At 50.9% G+C, this 20,014-nt stretch overlaps 1 protein-coding gene across 3 annotated transcripts; it reads left to right on the top strand.

Annotated features, from left to right (window-relative positions):
- The first annotated feature begins 295 nt into the window (after positions 1-295).
- Positions 296-12,716, top strand: ptbp2a (polypyrimidine tract binding protein 2a). 3 transcript variants are annotated; one of them, XM_047023732.1, is made up of 14 exons: positions 296-422; positions 1,694-1,715; positions 3,218-3,287; positions 4,016-4,188; positions 4,482-4,622; positions 4,829-4,993; positions 5,793-5,903; positions 6,106-6,295; positions 6,683-6,798; positions 9,179-9,212; positions 9,767-9,859; positions 10,106-10,322; positions 10,675-10,752; positions 10,897-12,716. In XM_047023732.1, the coding sequence occupies exons 1-14, from the start codon at positions 415-417 to the stop codon at positions 11,024-11,026; spliced, it is 1,548 nt and encodes a 515-aa protein (XP_046879688.1). In that variant the 5' UTR covers positions 296-414; the 3' UTR covers positions 11,027-12,716. The 3 variants fall into 3 exon arrangements, with proteins under 3 accessions (XP_046879688.1, XP_046879687.1, XP_046879689.1); XM_047023731.1 differs by having other exon boundaries at positions 6,106-6,307; XM_047023733.1 differs by lacking the exon at positions 10,897-12,716 and having other exon boundaries at positions 6,106-6,307; positions 10,675-10,756.
- Positions 12,717-20,014: the final 7,298 nt, after the last annotated feature.

The raw sequence follows: 20,014 nt of genomic DNA, 5'->3' as shown, positions 1-20,014 counted from the left end.
TTTTAGGCAGACCATGCCTTTTATAACATTTCCAACCGTATTAGCTTCTGGACTCGGGCATGCAAGATCAAAACTCCACAATCTCAAAAAAACAAATAGGATTCAATCGATTATCTGAAAATATGTTGTGTATACTTTGCACGTACATTATATGCAATATAACACCATGTAGCCTACGTGCAAAGTCAACCAGTAGAACACGTTAGGCTAAACACGGGCAGCTAGAGCCTTCTCCTTTTCTCCGAACAGCCTTCATCTCTTATTCACACCAACGGGCATCCTTACTTCAAGCACTCCGACAATTTCCGCGTATTTCCGCCAACGCACTGTTGAACCACCTCCATCTTCTATCCCTGCCTTGTGAGTGCTATTGTTTGTAAAACAAGCGCGCCGAAGACTTGAGACGAAACTGAAATGGACGGGTACGTATGGCACAAAATATCCTTTAGATTCCATGACACATATTAATTGTTTATATAATTGTGTATGTTGATTGAAGCGCGGAACTAAAATCTTAATGTTAGGCTTGCTAGCATATTTGAAAGCTAGTGCTAGCATTTCCGGGCCCGTCTATTTGCTGGAATGTTTAATGGGAGTCCGTTCAAAGAAACGACGCAGCCACGCGTCCCTAGCAACCATCTCACCAACATTCCCATCTCTTCACAGAAATATTAATCTTTCATTAGCTAGCTTGTTAGTCGAATGTTTTAGCTAGCGTGCATATTGTCTAACTACCCATATCGAGTTGTGTGGGTTGGTTATCTAGTTGACTAATAGCAGTTCTAACACATTAAAACGTGCCGAAATTAACAATGGAATTGGCTACAGCTAGCCTAGATAACTAGCTAGCTAGCCTAGTCTTAAGACGTGTAATGGCGAATACAACACTGTTAGCCTAGCATTACGGAACGGTAGCTAGTAGAATCTTGCTTGGATATCTAACGTTATCAAGTTGAACCGTGCTTCGTCTCTGTGTAGTTGTTGCAATAAAAGACAATCAAACATGTTGTATAACCAATTTTAATTTTATATATGGTACTACTTGATATTGTTTGTTTTTATCTGGGCTAGTGCTACCAACCAGTTGGTCAGCAAATGGACGTGCAATAAATCCCGTGAGCGCGCTAAACCTAGCCACTGCTAGCTAGCTCTATAGCTAGGCTGCTAGCTAGTTAGCAAACCACGCAACGAAAACATCTAGCGTGCTAGCTTTATGTACACCCTTTACGAAGTTATCAATTAAGTCAAATAACAATAGACTCCAGTTTCAGACAGAACGTTTCCTTATCAATATGATGGACATCGAATTTTGTTGCGCAATAAAGACTTGGCCTAGTGTTAAAGCTGGAAGATCTGGTACGTGATTATGTGAGAAGATGAAAACGTTGGCACTCCATTAAATGTATTGTCTGTCCACGCCGGGAGAGTGTGTCCTGGGGACCATATTATGTGTACTAAATTATTCATATTGGCGATCCAAGTTTTCTAAGTCAATCAAAACAACATTGGTATTTCAAGACCAAGCATTGTTCGGTTTGCCCCCGAACACGTGACTACGAACTATTTTCAGTCTAGCATGTACCGTCCCCCCCACATAAAACAATGATCAGCCAACTATAGTACATATCACAGTATTGAATTACATAAACAGTATAGTAATTTTTTGTAATCTCTCCCCCTTTCCTGCCATCAGTGATGTTGCAGTTGGTGTCAAGGTAAGTCCAAATCTTACTTACAACATTGATTATTAACCCTCTTGTGCACACATTCCCTTTACATTTTCTGGACACAGTCAGCTCTCATCCAGCCTTTCTTTCAATCTCGTGCTATCCATCTAATATCACAGTTTTGTTTATTTCATTCATTTAGCCAGGCATATTCAGTTCATATTCTTGTACAATATAATGACCTGGCAAGCAACAAAGGGCCTTTTGTAGGGAAGGGAATCGGGAAAAGGCTTGGAAAGTTCAAGTCAGTTTCCTGCACACTAACGAGCATCACTTCATAAATAAAAGCTTCAATGTACGCCCCAACTGTCTTGGGGAAAAAAAACATGGTTGGTATGTGTAGCTCATACAGTGTTACCTTCCTATTTCGTACTTGGTCAGTGACTTGCATTCAGTTGAGCCAGATCTTGCCCAGGCCCATCCCTCATCTCGACTTAATTTAGTTTGCAGGAGGCTATGCTAGATTCATACCCCCAAAACAATCCGATTGCACCGTGGAGTCAAGTTCACTGTATTCCCAGCTTTTCATGACATTAGAATGCCTGTAATTGAATGGTAACAGTCCGAGTCCAGGCTGGTTAAGAGGAAAATGTTCTGGTAGAAATGCATTCTTTCCTCAGTCTCCTAACCTGATTTGTAAGTCACAACAGCGTTTCCGTCTTCCCTGAACCAAGTTAAGGCCCCCTCCCCGGGAAGTGGTCATACAAACAGATTTCTCTGATAAGATTGGTCTTTTGGCAACTGTGTTTACATGAAATATTGATGAAATAAACACTAGCTTATATATTACAAACCAAAAAAAAAAAGTATGCTTTGGGAAACACATTTCTCTCACACACTCAAATGTGGTGTGGCTTTGTCACATTTAAGTCCAAGACAACTTTATTACCAACAATTTATTTGTGGTCTCTCACCCTACCGGGGTCCCTGGCATCTAATTTATCGTAACCATAAAGAATGTTAGCGATAAAGAACAATTCGTTCAAATTCACTCACAGACACAGAGAACAGAGGAAGGCCTATTAGATAGCTGTGCCTGTAATGGCTCCCAGTCTGCCACTCGCACCGCCATCAGTCAGTTTTAGCAGGGCCGGGAGCACGTCACACACCTACACACACGCACACACCTACACACACACACCCTAGACACTGGCCCTCAGGGAGCCCTGGGAGATCCAGATGAAATGACTTGTCCTGACATCTTAGGCTCCAGCAGATTAAACCCACACGAGAAGAAGGCAGAGAGGCGAGGCACTGACTCTGGTCTCAGTCTGTGTTTTATGTCCCCCCCCCCCCCCCCCCCCCCCCCCACCTCCTTCCCCACCCCTCCCCCCCCCCCAGCTCCCCGTTTCCTTCTAACCATCCTGAGAGAGCTGTATTTCATTGTTTTCTTTGAGGGCGCTGACGGTTAATGGAAGGTGTCTTTATTGGACAGCATGCCTGCTTTTATCTCACTCCGGTTTCCCCTCTCCCTCTCCCCCTTTCTCTAGAGGGGCTCGGACGAGCTGCTGTCAAGCAGCCTCTACAACAGTCCCAACTCTGGTATGAGCAGTATCAGTGGTAAGTTTTGGACTACCCTTGTCCCCCCCGTCCCTCTCAAGTCTCCCATCTCTGTCGCTCTCTCTCTCTGTCTCTCTCTGTCACTCTCCTTCCCCCTCTCACTCCGTCTCGGTCCTTCTGTTTCTCCGTCTCTCTCTTTGTCTGTCGCTCGCTCTCTCTCTCTCTCTCTCTCTCTCTCTCTCTCTCTCACCCCCCCTCCACCCCTCTCCAGACCTCTGAATGAGGAATTAGCATTAAGCCATTTATGTGATCCGCATCCGACTGCATTAAAGAGAAATCAAAGACCCGACGCGACGTTTGAAAGCAAAAGCTGTTTGTCGAAGGAGTGGATCCTGGCTTCGTAGGAGGTATTTGGTTACACAATAACCTCCTGCTCCTCTGTAGGTGGACGGACACACACACACACGATCGAGCACGCGAGTGGACTAGCACTGCCGTGTGCCTCGAATGTTAATATCTCCCCTTTTTAGAGCCGCGCCACGCTAACATCTAAAAGAGAGAGAGCGCATGAGGCTGCGAGAGCCGTCGTATTGCAGCGTTTTCGTCTCCTTAGTATCCCTGGGAGGAGAGGGAGAGAGAGCGTCAGGACGTCACGCACGCACGGCGCTCGCCCTCCCCCGTCGTTGCGCGTGGACGGGGGGGAAACTGGCGAGGAGAGTCGCGGGCGCCACGCCGTTCGATAGCGCTCTCTGATCGGTCGCGACCTCTCTCTCTCCCCGTTTCCCCAGACGGGACGTCCAATGGGAGCGACAGCAAGAAGCCGCGCGTGGAGGAGGCCCCGCCCTCGCGCGTCCTCCACATCCGCAAGCTGCCCAACGAGGCGTCGGAGACGGAGGTCATCGCCCTGGGGCTGCCCTTCGGGAAGGTCACCAACATCCTCACGCTGAAGGGCAAGAACCAGGCAAGTGGGAGGGGGAGGGGCGGGGGGCGGGGCGGGGGACTAATGGATGGTGGAGGGTTTAAGTCTTGGGCTGGCTGTCCGTTTGTCCCATGTGGCCTCATTCACTCCCCCTCACAGATCAAGATGTGTGTGTGTGTAGGGAGAGAAACCTTTGTGTTTGTAAGTTGGAACACGGCAATCTGAGGCCTGGTGACGTGGTCTTAAGGGGGGGGGGCTGCTAACCCCCTCCAGCTGCTAACCTAGCTAACACCCCCCCCCCCCCCCCCCCCCCCCCCCGCTCCACCTGCGTCCAGGCCTTCCTGGAGATGGAGACGGAGGAAGCGGCCATGACCATGGTCAACTACTACCTGACCGTGACCCCCAACGTCCGCAACGTGCCCGTGTTCATCCAGTACTCCAAGCACACGGAGCTGAAGACAGACGCGGGGAACCAGGTACGCCCTCAGGAGTCCTCGCGCACAGCACCGCGTGCACGTCGACAAGGACCGTCCTGTCGACGGACACGCGTTCCTTAGAGGTTCGTGTCCAGCGGTCCCCCCTCTCCTCACAGCCTCTCTTCTCCCTCTCCCTCCGTCCCTTCTTTCCGTTTTCCTTCCGACCCTTCCCCGGCCTGTGCCCCTCCTCCCTCCCCGCTCTCCAGAGGACCCAGGCAGTGCTGCAGGCAGTGTCGGCCGTCCAATCGGGCGGCACCCCCACCTCGGGCTCCGCCCTGAGCGAGAGTGCCCTGACGGCAGCCTCCAGCCCCGTCCTCAGGATCATCATCGACAACATGTTCTACCCCGTCACCCTGGACGTGCTGCAGCAGGTACCCCACCCTGACCACCCCACCACCACCCTGACCCAGCACCACCCTCCCTGACCACCCCACCACCACCCTGACCCAGCACCACCCTCCCTGACCACCCCACCACCACCCTGACCCAGCACCACCCTCCCTGACCACCCCACCACCACCCTGACCCAGCACCACCCTCCCTGACCACCCCACCACCACCCTGACCCAGCACCACCCTCCCTGACCACCCCACCACCACCCTGACCACCCCACCACCACCCTGACCCAGCACCACCCTCCTTGACCACCCCACCACCACCCTGACCCAGCACCACCCTCCCTGACCACCCCACCACCACCCTGACCCAGCACCACCCTCCCTGACCACCCCACCACCACCCTGACCCAGCACCACCCTCCCTGACCACCCCACCACCACCCTGACCCAGCACCACCCTCCCTGACCACCCCACCACCACCCTGACCCAGCACCACCCTCCCTGACCACCCCACCACCACCCTGACCCAGCACCACCCTCCCTGACCACCCCACCACCACCCTGACCCAGCACCACCCTCCCTGACCACCCCACCACCACCCTGACCCAGCACCACCCTCCCTGACCACCCCACCACCACCCTGACCACCCCACCCTCCCTGACCAAGCACCACCCACCTTGATCACGCCACCACCCTTGACGCAACGCCACCATACTGACCACCCCAAGACCACCCCACCACCGGTTCCTGCTGTTAGAACTACCTCCACAGATCCATGTGAGGGGTTTGGCTCCACAGGCGTTTTTGAACAATGTCTCTCTCGCCCAGATCTTCTCCAAGTTTGGCACGGTGATGAAGATCATCACGTTCACCAAGAACAACCAGTTCCAGGCCCTGCTGCAGTTCAGCGAGCCTGTCAACGCACAGCAGGCCAAGCTGGTGAGTACAAGCTCTCTCTCTGTCTCTCTTTCTTTCTTTTTTTCTGTCTCTCTCGTCTTCTCCAGAAGACAAGGTCATGTTGGAGTCCTACCTCCATAAGTCTGCACCTTTTTCGAAGTCTTAACAACAAACTAAACAAACACAGGGATTGAACCACCCCCCCATCTCTATTCTCCTTTCTCCTCCCCCCCCGCCCCCCCAGGCTCTGGACGGCCAGAACATCTACAACTCCTGCTGCACCCTGCGCATCGACTTCTCCAAGCTGGTCAACCTGAACGTCAAGTACAACAACGACAAGTCCCGCGACTACACCAGACCAGACCTGCCTGCCGGGGACGGCCAGCCCGCCATGGACCCCTCAGCCTTCACCAAGGACTCCAACTCCCTGCTCGGTAAGATCCCAGGTAGAAACCAGCACTCCTTTTTTTTCCTCCCCTTCCCTTCCCTCCCTCCCCTCCCACACGCCCTCCCCTCCTACCTCCTCCCTTCCCACACGCCCTCCCCTCCTACCTCCTCCCCTCCCACACGCCCTCCCCTCCTCCCTCCTCCACGCCCTCCCCTCCTTCCTCCCCTCCCACACGCCCTCCCCTCCTTCCTCCTCCACACGCCCTCCCCTCCTTCCTCCTCCCCTCCTCCACACCCTCCCCTCCAATCTCCTCCCCCCCCCCCCCCCCCCCCCCCCCCCCCCCAAAAAAGTCCAGTGTGCGGAAGACTCGCGCGAAAGCTTGTCGATCGATGCGCGTGCGTGCGTTGGCAGACCACCTGTGTCGTGTTTCCAGGTGCCCTCAGCCCCCTGAACGCCGCAGCTGCGGCCGCCGCGGCCGCCGGCAGAGTGGCCCTGTCTGGACACTCGGGCTCCAGCGGAGTCTTGTTGGCCAGCAACCTGAACGAGGAGGTCAGTCACACACACGCACACACACACACACACACACAGGCTGAACTTCCGCTGTGCACACACTCACTGATGGGACGATGTCAGTCGGTGGCTGGAAAGATGCACGACAATTAAAAAAGGGTTTGAACCATTCAAGACTTCGGTCAGATGAATGCAGCACATGGGTTACAAATGGCCTTGTTCAATGCAATACAATGAAGACTGTGGTGGAATGATTGAATGTCTGAAGTCAGAAGAATTTGTCTTTATCTGTTTATTCTTGAAATCAAGGAGGAGCAATTCCAAAACGGTATCATAAATGATGTCTGGAGTAGAAGGGCTCTCTAAAGGTGTCATGATCTGAACACTCTTTTATACAGTCATTCCAGACAGTTACATCATTAGTTCAATAGTTCATGTCTGTCTAAAGAGGAACTCATCAACAAACAGAAAGTTAAAAAAGGGAAATAGGTTGCAGAACTGGATACAGATGCTCAATATTAAAAAACAGAGCTTGAGACGACAGAAGCAGAACTGGTCAGCAAAACACCCCTGGAGTATGGGCAAAACAACCAGGGTTAAACAATCAAATTGTTAGACGTTTGTCAGCAAATGGAAACTTAAGCAATACTGTCTTAGGCTAAAAGGTTATGCCATTTTTACACAAGTTAAAACCTCAGCAATAATTGTTCTAGGCCAAAGAATATTATAGACATCTTAAAGAATAGTCATTTTCTATTACAAGACGAGTACAAATATCGTTTCCATTGAATGTCTCCTTACAAGGCACAGAATGTGGTCGGCAAGTCGGTGTACTTGAAAGATTATACCTGACCATATCGTAACGCGACGAAGCCTTTTCCTGCATCGTTTTTCCTCCCGTCAGTCTGAACAAGTGATGCCCCTTATCTGTATGTGGACCGAAAGGAGCTCTTGACCTCAAAAGGAGAGAAGCCTCTCATACGCAAACTCTTGCGTGTCACTCGCACAACGTGGCGTTGAAAGACATGTTCTGTCCCGGTCTTCCTGAAGCTAGAAAGGGGGGGTCTCTCTCTCTCTCCCCGTCTCCATCAGTTAACTCTCTCACCTCGCCAGCTCCCGCCTGCTGTGTGCCAGTTAATCTGCACCCCTCTTTCTTTCTCTCCCCCCCCCCCCCCCTCTGCTCTTTCCCTCTCCCTCCTCTCTCTCTCCGCCTTTCCTTTTCCCTCTCTTAACTCCCCACGCTGCCCTCTGTCCTACGGAGCCCGGGCTGTTAACACACTCTGGCGTCTCTAAGCTCTGCTCTCTCATCCGGTCTCACAGGATGGCTGATGTGATACCGGCTTTCCAATCTCCGTGACCCCCGTCTGATTTCCCAAATCTTCCTCTCGCCTCTCTGAAACACACTTACTGCTTGTTTGCTCTCTCTCTCTGTCTGTCTCTGTTTTCTGTCTGTCTCTGTTTTCTCTCTGTCTCTCTCTTTCTGTCGCTCTCTGTTTTCTGTCGCTCTCTGTTTTCTGTCTGTCTCTCTCTCTGTCGCTCTCTCCTGTCTCTCAATTGGGACTAAACGATGTGCTCTTGTTTTCTAATCACTCTGTCTCTCTCTCTCTCTCTGAACACCACGTGCGAAACGTGGCAGCCTCTTACTCCGAGGTGGGGGACGGGGGTCGAACATCATCCTGCTCTCCAGCATGCCTCAGCTACTGTAACAGGCCTCCGCTTCTCTTCCTGTCTCACATCCCCATCCCCCCCGTCCCCCTTAGCAGACAGCCCCCCCCCCCCGTCCCCCCCGCCTCAGTAACCATTCTATACCTCGACTACGTTACCGCATGTTTTCGCCCCATGCAACGCCTGTTACGAAATTCGTGGTTATGAGTTCTGAGTGGTTGTTAGCGGCCGAACCGAGGTCTGCTGACCCCCCCCCGTGCTTGTCCAGAGCGATTGATGGTTGGCACCCTCCTTTTTTGTTTTTTGTTGATTTTGTTTTGCTTGTACGGTTGTGACTAAGAATGTGGGGTGGGGGGGAGGGGCTAGCCATTTTTTCTGACACGAGCGCCTGCATATCTCCAGTGTACTGACCTGTCTTTTTATTTTTGTCCCTCTTCCTCCCCCTCTCCCCTCCCCTCCCTCCACCCCCCCCATCTCATGCTATGCTCCCGAACCATCATGCCACCTCGCCTCACCCTCACCCCACCCCACCATCTGTCCTGGATCCCCCCCCCCCCCCGCCCTCCCCAACATTAACCACCCTGAACCATGACCACCTCCATCACTCTACGGGGAAACCATCCGACCATCACCACCACCACCACCCTCCTCCTCCGCTCTGGATGATCTGTCCATCTCCCCCCTCTACCTCCGGCTCTCCTACCTCTCCTCCTCCTCCTGTCCTCCGCTGCTTGCCTCTTCTCTCCCTCTAAAGATGATCACGCCCCAAAGTCTCTTTACTCTCTTCGGTATGTTATCCTCAACATCTCGACACCCTCTCTCTACTCTTCTCTGGTTGTTCTCTCTCTCTCTCTCTGTCTCTCTCTTTTTAGAGATCAGTTTTTTAGGATTGTAAAGTTCTGAAACGTTCTAGGATTTAGTAAGCGGCAGTGTATGTGTAGGTACCTATATGTATAAATGTGTAAATAGTATTCTCTTCACTGCCTCCGGGCGGTCACTTGTACAGTTTAGCCATCAAAGCCAGCCGATCCACAGTCTGATGCTAATGCATGGTGAATTCAGTTTGTGCATGTTCTCAACCCAAAGCATCACCTGGCCCACGTGGCGCCATTTTTTATTTGATTTATTTACGATAAAATACCCCTATCCTTTTACACAGTGTGTATTCTTTTCCCTTCTTTCTCTCTCACTCACTCTCTCACTCCTTCTATCTAGCTGTCTTTTTTCTTCCTTGAAGTCTACCCTACTCTCCAGCGCTAACTCTTCTCTCCTCACCGCCTATCTATCTGCTCTGCTCCCTCTCTCTCCTGCCCTCCCCTGCTGGCCGGGCTGGGGGTCGCAGGCGTGTACGGGGACTGCCAGCGGGTCAAGATCCTGTACAACAAGAAGGACAGCGCGCTCATCCAGATGGCCGACGCCAACCAGGCCCAGCTAGGTGAGCCCCCCCCAGAGTCCCCCCCGATCGAGGCTCTCCTCCGCTCTCTCCCCCTCTCTCTACCCAGGTGCCCAATGCCGAAGGCACCTTTGCCGGTGCAAAGTGACTGCGGATTGTCCCGGACACGTAACGTTGCGGATCGATTTTTGAAAAGGGTTGGCCCCGCCCCTTCTCAATGTCTAGTAGAGGTCTAAACTCTTCCCCCCCCCCCCCCACCTTTGCTCTTCATTCCTTCCCTCCCCTCAGCCATGAGCCACCTGAACGGTCAGAAGATGTACGGTAAGGTGATCCGGGTGGCCCTGTCCAAGCACCAGACGGTGGCCCTGCCCCGCGACGGACTGGACGACCAGGGCCTCACCAAGGACTTCACCAACTCCCCCCTGCACCGCTTCAAGAAGCCCGGCTCCAAGAACTTCCAGAACATCTTCCCCCCCTCCATCACGCTCCACCTCTCCAACATCCCGTGAGTGCGCTGGGGGTGGGATCTTTGGATGGGGGGGGGGGGGGGGGGGGGGGGGACTGCACGTTCTGTGGGAGGTCCAACCAGAAAGATTGAGGAGGGGCCAGTCCGTTATTACGAAGGGCGGATTGGTGGATATTTGGTGTCTTTTAGAGTATTTTTGTGGTTCAGGGCACTTGACGCTTGATCAAGAGGTCGCTGGTTCGAATCCCCCTGTACTGTATGCGGCTTCCGACGATAAAATAATAATGCAAAAATGTCTTATTCTTATGTGAAGCTAGGGAATGTGCTATGTGAATGTGAAGCCAGTGCTCCCCTCTTCACGGTCTCTCCTCCTGTCTCCCCACCCTCACAGTCAAGACGTGACGGAAGAGGACCTCCGGCTGCTCTTTTCCAACGCCGGCGGCACTGTGACAGCCTTCAAGTTTTTCCAGTAAGTTCTCCCGCGCGCGAGCCTCCTTGTCTTTAACCCGCAGCCTCTCACCAGTGATGTGAACAGAGTACTTGGGAGCTATCTTGGCTTGGAACATGCTAGAAGAGAAGTGCTCCCCGTAACGTGCTGTGACCCCCCCCCCAGGGACCACAAGATGGCCCTCCTGCAGATGTCCGCCGTGGAGGAAGCCATCCAGGCCCTGATCGACCTCCACAACTACAACATGGGAGGCAACCAGCACCTGAGGGTCTCCTTCTCCAAGTCCACCATCTGAGTCCACACACACACACGTCTAAGATAACCAGACCTGTCGACTGTTTCTGGAGCCTGAACACTTGGGACCACAGACGGAATGGACCTTTCCCCCCCCCCCCCTCCCCTTTTTGATATTCTTCTTTTCGGCTAGCGTTTTGTATGTTTTACCTGTCATTCCTTCTCGAGAGAGCCAGAAACCTCGACTCTAAACAGAGTTGTGATTTGAAAGCTGTAGTTGTATTCTCCCCCCCCTCCCCCCTCCCCAGTAATACTGTAAGCCCCCCCGTCCCCCTGGTATAGTCCCGACCCCTTGTGCCCTCGCGCCTACGTTTCCAGCGAACGAGTGAACAGACTCTAGCGCCTGCCTCTTTTTAGCGTTCTGATTAGTTGACAAGATACGTGCCTTACCTGATATATCACCACTTTTTTTACATCTGAATATTTAGCGACATTCATTTTCCACACTCTGCTGTACGAGGCACATGGGTTTGATTTGTGACGGGTGAGATCTGATTTATTAAAGGCATGTAGTCTCTCCTCCCTTGCATGGCTGGCTTGTCAAGTTCCTACCAGGAAGACCTTTTAGTGGGTTGTCTTCAAATTGTGTAAAACATTATTTTTTTGTGTGTGTGTTGTTGCTAAATTCCTTTTGGTTGTTGTGCTTTGAAGATTGATAATGGATTCGTTGAACCTCGTTTTGACTATTTGCTCCTATTTTAGTACCGCGTCGTCCCCAGTCCCCCCCGCCCCCACCTCCCCTTCCTCCTCAGCAGAAATGGTAGTCTGTGGCTTGCGTCTGAATATTATTTATAGGTGTTTTTTACCCGTCACGCTTTTCTATCGCAGTGAATCGTGATTGTTGAAGTGGAAGTGTTTTTTTCTAAGCACGTTTAGTCCTTGGGGTTTGAAGATCAAAACAGCATTGCGCGCGTTCTCCGACGCGAACAGGAAGTGAGTCGACCCGAAGTCATCGCGTGACCATTTACTGACTGTGATAAGGGACTGCCATACCTAGGTCAGACACATCCAATACTAGAGATTACTCAGGGTGCCCTTGATTTGAAACGGTTCCTTCAGTCACACGCCTGGCTAGGCTAAATCAAGGGCCCCCAAGTATTTTGAAAGTATTTTCAAATTGTATTTGACCAAGGCCTGAAGATGACCTGGTGGGACCAAAGTCTATGTGCCTTTAGTGTTCCTTTTACATTATGAAATCGAAAGGATGTTAAACTTCCGCTGTTGACTAAATTACTGTAAACTATTGTATCCAATGCAACAAGATTGTACAATTAGGATGCACTCCAGGGATTGTTTGAAGGCGATACGTGATCTTCCTTCCCGTTTCATGAAGAACATCCCTTTCCCCTGAAACCACAAACTCAGACCTCCGCAAAAAAACAAACACATCAATAGAAACCATTTGATTCTGTGTCTGTTTGAAAATGAAAGGAAATGTATATTTTCAGTATTAGTTGCAATTTTTACATCTTGAGAATTGTACGACTCAGTAGACTTTGGAAGCGGCACAATTAAAGGCTAATTTTGTAACAAATTCGGGGAGATCTGACCTGTTCTTTTACTTTGGGTTTTTCTACAGTTTTTTTTTCCTCTTCTGCTTTTCTTTTCTCTCTTTTTCCTGTGTGTACTCTGCTTTACCTTGGTGTACATCTGTAGCATGCTAAATAAACGCTTCTGTAGCTCTACCTTCACCTCTCTCTTCTCTCTCTTTGACTGTCTCTCTTCGCTCTCTCTCCCCTCTTGGCTCCCCCTCTCTCTGCCCCAAGTCGGGAAAGGTACCGGCAGAGAACTCTCAGAACTAGAGAACTACTTGTACTAGTCGTACAAAAGCGCAAACGGCACGAGCTTGACGGGATTCGTGTCCCGCTAAAAGCCAAACAAACCATCCTACTGCACTGCAGCCAAGTGCAGTTTCATACCTCCATTCAAGTTCTTCGGCGCGAGGAAGTATCGCGGACGGATGCCCCATGTCTTTGGCGGTCCGCTCTACAACATGTAGCCCACAGCTAGATACGTCCTCCCCTCCCCCTCTCTGGAACATTCCGGAGCCCGTCCAGGGGTGTTGGTATTGGAGTTCATCGGCATTGGCTACGCGATGATGGACGCCCCTGTCTGTGTGTGTCTGATGAAGACGATGTTCTAAGCGGGCTCCAGAGAGGGACCCGGGCGGCGTGCGATCCATCACCTCCACGCACCAATCCCGGGCCCGGCTCCGTGTGATTGGCTCGGCACAGTGCTTCGGCTCGCCGCTGGTTAAATGGGACCGCTTGTGTTGGGCGATCCGCCTCGAAACAACAACTGAGGGAGAAAAAAAAATGACATGATGTATCAGGGCGAAGGGACTCAGACCGGATCAATACTTGGTCTCGTCTGGCAATGCATCATGGGACACGTCTGTATCCACTCTCCATCACCCGGTCACGGAGGGGGAAGGGGAGGGAGGGTTATTGTTTAGCCTCCCGTGTGTCTTTTGTCTTCCCCCTCCAGTCCAAGGTGTGCCTACGGTTTACGTGGATGTTGATGGAAAGCCGTGTGGTGCCTGGGAATTAGGCTTGAAAGTGCCTTTTTAATGCCCCTTCAATTACCCGGAGATGACACCATCGATGGTGAAACCATCGAGAAAAGAAAAGAAAAAAGGGGCGCCTGTGTGCATTCCCCAAATTTTACCCACTAGTTTTATCCGTAAGATTACTCTTGCCGCCACTGACAAGTATACAATTGCTGAAATGACCCTCCAGTCTGGGTGAGTGTGCTCTCCCCTTCTCTCTCTCTCTCTCTCTCTCTCTCAGCCTCTCTCTCTCAGCCTCTCTCTCTCTCTCTCTCAGCCTCTCTCTCCCTCTCGCTCTCAGCCTATGTCTCTCTCTCAGCCTCTCTCCCTCTCTCCCTCTCTCTCTCTCTCTCTCTCTCTCTCTCTCTCTCTCTCTCTCTCTCTCTTCCTCTCTCAGCTTCTGTCTCTCTCAGCCTCTCTCTCTCTCTCAGCCTCTCTCTCCCTCTCTCAGCCTATGTCTCTCTCTCAGCCTCTCTCTCTCAGCCTCTGTCTCTCTGCCAGATCCAGGCCCCAGTCAGCTGGACCAGACTATTCTGCTCCACTCCACTCGTTTTTGTTCCCACTTATAGAGCGGCAGTCGCAAACCTTCTGTGTGGTGGTATTGTATTGTATCTCTGCAGTCCTCATCATCAGTGAGAATCCTGGACAGTGACTGCTAATCCATACCAGCCCTTCTTGGGCTATCGTAGTCTTTTAGCTAGGGTGAGAGGTTGACCCCTCCCCCCCCCATCCATCTGTCACACGCCCCTCATCTTCATGTGTCAGTTCACCCCCCTTTCCCCTCTAAACACACACATATACTTAAACCGACACATACACACACACACTCTTGTACATATCAGGAGAACAGCCACACCGAGACACACCATCTTTAGGCCCAGAGGCATTGTGACATCTAATTCAAGTCAAGGCCAGGATGATAATGGCAGTATTGATCTGGATTGTGTTCTTCTCTTTGACAAGAGACAGGACTATGCTCCATATACTGAGACATACACTGTTTCTACCGCCCCCCCCCCCTCCCCACCCACCCCCCCTTTGCCCTTCCACACTTAGACCGGCCGAATGGAGCTGCACGTTGTGGGATCGTCATGGTGACTGCCTTCACCAAGCACACGGGAGGGGGAGGGGGTGGAGGGATAGGGATGTGTGTGTGTGTAAAGGTGTGCGTGTGTGGTGTCCTCGCATCTCTGGATGGCCCGGAGCTAGACAGGAAGGACATCCGTGGTGTGGAGCAAGGGGGGGGGGGGGGGACAGGCCTCGCATAGCTTTGTCTCTGCCAGGAAGCCCACACACGCCTGGGCGGAATGACGAGGAAATGGAACTCGGTTGCTGTGTTCTATGAAAAGGTCATGTGTGAGTAGAGACGCTCGTCGTTCTCCGGAAGGTTCCTCAGACGCTGGTGAGGTTTAATCACACTGGCATCAGATCCCCGAATGACGTCGGCGGGGAGGAAATTTGTTTCGGCATCTCGGCTACATCCCGGTTCGAGCGAGCTACGGATTTTTGTGGACCCCGGTCGAAGAAATATAAAGGCTCATTGCCGAATCTAACCTCATTCAGATCAGAAGAATGAGCTCAATTTGCTGTTGCAGATTGCTGCGTTAAAGTGGGTATATTGATCTATTATGTTAATAACGCCGAATAAGATGACCAGTTTCCTACTGCTTGAGACATAACGTCACTCTGCTGCTGGCTTTACACACTGCCTCACTAATAGAATTTGTCACAGATGGGAGAATATAATAGCCAGCGAACACTCATTTTTTCCCCTTCCTACAGCTCTATTAAGCTGTCGGCCATATTTTTTCGCAGGGAAGCCCACCTTCCGAGGTAAAATTTTTATGACATGGTAATTTAAGGCACGGTTTGTTCATCTGAAGTGTCACCGGCAGACATACAAATCAAAAGAACCCCTGATATTTTCATTTCTTTTTTCCAAAGCCCACACATTATCACTTTTTTTTTATGAGCGTTATTTTATCAGCGTTTTTCACCTGAGGTGAAAAGAGAAATCCTGCCGAAGCCGTGAACAGCTGCCCCCCCGATTTTATGTGACTTTCTGTGGGGGAGAAGGGGGGGGGGGGCTCAGGCACAAATTTATGCCGTTGGACTTGCACTGCTAAGACAATGCAGGGTGGCCTGGTTAAGATCACCTCTGCCAACACTTGAGCCTGAACCACTATGATTTAGTCTAATGGCACTAAGGCTGTTGAGGGCATGAAGGCTCTGGAGCCAGTGTTACAACCATCATGGTCCGGCATATTTATAACAACCACTCTCAGCTCTTTCTCCTCCAGCCTTTACCCCGCCCTCTTCCTCTTTTCATGTGCACACAGTCTCTAGTTCCCCATCCTCTCTCTTTCTCTCCCGCCAGTGTGATTTGTGTGTGTGTGTGTGTTTGTGGACACTTGGCTCCGGTTGCTGGGCAGAGGGGTCAGAGCTGTAATGAGAGTCTTTGAGAGAGAGTGACAGGGCTGTGCATGTGTAAATAATCTATTAATTAAAGGGAAGAGAGGAATGAATAGGAAACCTTTCCCTGTGATATCTTTATCCCTCCTCCCTCCGCCCTCCCCTCCCTTCCTCCTCTCACACTCCAGGTTCACCAAAAACCACAGAGAGACGTTTATTGGGAGATTAAAGCCAAATCTTTTAGATTGCTGTATAAAAAGGTAATTTACAATATTAAACTGACTTTTATCTATATGCAAATGATTCCCCCTCCCACAACCATTTGAATAATTTATGTGAAGGTTGGAAAGTGAAGGTGTGCGTCTCTCTTGCTGTCTAAGATAACCTGGTTAGGCCATAAAGGAAGCGATTAACTTCTTCTCCCTTTCCCCCCACACTTTTTTATTTTCTTCTCCTTCTCAAACCCAAGTTGATTTCTTTCAATTACACCAACCGTTCTCCCCCATGTTGAGCGATCGGACTGAGGAGGTGGGGGGGGGGGGTTTATCGCCGTCTCCCTCCTAAGCGGCTGTTTGGCCGGCCGCCTCCTCTCTCCGACCGGTCGACGCCGATGTCGGGGGGGGCCTCCCGTCACTCCTCGAACGCCCGTCACACGCCCGGGCGATGTGCTGACACGGATCATTTCATCTGGCGCCGCGGGGGGGTGCGTTGCTGAATGCCGCATATCTCACCAGATATGTCTCATGTCTTCCTTCATCCCACGGGCGTTCCTTCCTGTCAGCTGATCAACAGGGGGGCCCGTTGTCACGCCGGCTTAATGCCGGAGGTTCTCTCGCGCTGACACACGCAGGATGCCGTCCGAACGACGCACACGCGGCGGGTATTGATTTGCGGGGGGGGGGGGGGAGAAAAGCATCGGCGCTCGGTTGGTCGCCTGCCGCTGGGGCGTTGTCGAAACCGTCTCGTCGGATTGGCGTTTAGGGTCCGGAATCCACCCTTTCCTTTCGCGATCTCGTCTCCTCGCGCAAATGGCGCCTGACCCTCTTTATCGTTCCGAAACGCGGTCGAACCATTTCATTTCATTGCCACTAAAGCCGCTTATGTGTTCTGTGAGTGTTCCGTGTTAGTGTGTGTCGCCGTCCCCCCCGTAGAGACTGTACGGATGAGGACACGGCCCACCGGCAGAATCAGCCACCTCTGAGGGATGATAGTGGGAGGTTCATCCCCCACACACACACCCCCCCCCCCCCCCCCCCCCGCCTAATGGCTAATCACCTATTATGTACACTACATCATCTCAGCCAAGCCATTCATTTAATGAGGCGATTATTGGCAAAATGACATGTGGCCAATGGTCCCTACGGTGTCCTGGGAGGGCCATTCTGGCGCAGGAAGATGACATCAGTGCGTGAGGTGAGGTCATCGTGTCCATGGTGACCTTATCTCCCCAAAGGACACATTAGAGGACACACAGGTTTAATATCCTGCTCTTCTCGAAGCAGGCACACACACACGTACACACGCGGTTGCACTCGTGCACACACACGCACACAGTCACACACTCAGTGGCACCACAGGTTGTAACAGCCCCATCTAGAAACACATTATAGATATTATCACATCCCAATATTTGCCCAAGCGCACCGCACCAGAGGTCTAATCTGATCCAGCTTTGTGGTGGATTCATGCTCATATTTTTATGACATAAAAAAATGCCATGTTGGAGAAGAAAAGAAAAAACACTTTCAAATCAGAACAAGATGAGCATTGACCACCTTTGTTACTCATGCTTAACAAGGATTCATGTTTTGATACACAATACCGGAATGATCTGAAGTTCTCTTGATTGTGAAAGAATACAGGGCCACCCTGGTAACAGGTTTACCAAGTGAAGGGTTCAAGGTTCTGTTGTGTGTTTGAACTGAAGCATGGTCCCTGTTTCTGCTCTGGCGAAGCGATGCCTCACAACCAGGTCTCCATGGCTACTGAATCCAAAACAAAACGTCTACATAATTCCTGTTCATTAATGTTTTTTTTTTCTCAATTTGACGCCTTCTTGGATGCCTTTATCATAGCTCGAGGGCTCTGCTTCTCAAAGGGCTTTTGCTGGAGACAGAAAGGGAGAAAGGAATGCTAATTGTGGCAAGACTGGAAAAACCAGTTTCTGAAAAGACAAACAAATACACATGCCTCAAAGGTTGTAGGCTACATGTACAAATCTGTGGTATTACTGTCAAGCTAATGCTTGATGCATCCGTGTTAATCCACCTGTAGTGGATCTGAATCGATTCATACAGACATTGGAATACAATAGCAAGTAGTTTGTGTAAAAAGTGTGACTATTTCTATTTTATGAACAAACAATGTGGGGAAAAAACTGAAGAGGTCTGACACAAATGATATATTCAGCAACTGTCATTCTACCAAGGTGTTGAAACATTTTCAAACACCCCTTCCGCCTACTTCCAGTTGTTCACCCCCTCACACAAAGCATTCTGGGATACAGTAAGTGTTCCAGTGCTGTTTTTCATCCGTGTAATGCATAAGGGTCTAAGCGCAGGAATACCCTCCATATTTACTGTCAAGCACATCATTTCACCTGGTTTTACTGGAATCGATGCCGCGACAATTAACTCACCTTACCGTATTGATCTGGGCTGGCCTACGGTTGGCCCAAAAGCAAAGGAGTTACTTCATAATCCCTCTGACAACGTTAACAGCCAACGCTCCGGGAGGAGCAAACGGCTCAGCTGTCAGAAGCAGCAGAGAGAGCAGGGGAGAATATGGTCAGAGGGGACTTGAAGAAAGCATCCATATTGATTCAGCCTGTGGAAATGTACTAATTGAAAAAGGGGAAAAAAGCGTCGAGATGAGCTCAGTTGATTGTTGTTAAAACCGAGCGAGATGATCTGAAGGACACTGATGGTAGCGTGCCGACGAAATGCCTAAAATGCAGATTGTTTTCCTTATTTTATGCCGAGGAAAGCATTACATGTTGGCATTGGGGTTAAGATAAAAGCTTTGAGATCTGTCGACAACACAGGTCAGCATTTGACGTGTGTGTGGTGAGATTAGACAGAGTTAACCCAGTCTGTGCATTACGGAAGTACAGACCGCTTTGTGTGGGCTCCAGGGACAAACGTAGAGCCATTAAAAAACATTTCTCTTCTTCCATCACACAAAAAGCTTTGAATTCCCCTAATTTTCAGATCTGAGGCGAAGAGATGTGTTTGTTCCAAACATAACTGTTCCTTCCCCAGTCAGACAGTAATTTTTGCAATCCTGCCCCCTGGAGAGCGTGTGTTCTCCTGGGAGATGATGTGTGCCTATGGGCTAATTAGGCCTATTTGACTGGAGAAATCTGCACAGAGAGGGAACACGCTTCCTCTTTGAAAAGAGACTATGTGTTAACAGCTTCGTTATTCCTCCGTCTGCATGTAGAATCAGAAGTCTAAAAAAAACATGTCCGTCACAGGGACCTCGGGAGTGTGTGTGTGTGTGTGTGTGCCTGTCCGTGTACATATATATTTGGATGGCCCGATGTGTGAACACACGAGCGCCGGTATTCCAGTCGTGCCCCCGGCCTCCTCAGTGTCCCGAGCCGGGCCAGCCAGTCATTCTCTTCAGATCCATTTTATGTCATTTGTATCCATCCATAGGCATCACTGCTGGAATGGAGACAGATGCCAATTCCCCGTGAAGGACTGTGTGCTTTTCTCTTAGCAGATGGGCCCGAGCCACTCGATAGAAGCCAGAGTGACCTTGGAACACAAGCTTGGCGCACGGCACCCATGTATGGGCGAAATACAGACGCTCCGTCCCTCCACGAGTGGCAACAGTTGTCGTTAGCATTCACCGCGTTCCTCCGGAACACGATTCAGCGTCGCGTCAGGAAGAAAGACGCGTGCGGAGATCGGATAACGGGAAACGGCTATGGTGATAAAGGGATACAGAGATGGAGGCGAGAAGAGAACAGGGGGAGCGGATGAAGAGAATGTGGCGGAGAGACAAACAGACACGTTTGAGTTG

This window comes from Hypomesus transpacificus, chromosome 8 (genome assembly GCF_021917145.1).
Source record: "Hypomesus transpacificus isolate Combined female chromosome 8, fHypTra1, whole genome shotgun sequence".
Taxonomy (NCBI): Eukaryota; Metazoa; Chordata; class Actinopteri; order Osmeriformes; family Osmeridae; genus Hypomesus; species Hypomesus transpacificus.
Note: the sequence above shows the minus strand (reverse complement) of the source record. Positions and strands in the feature narration are given on the sequence as shown.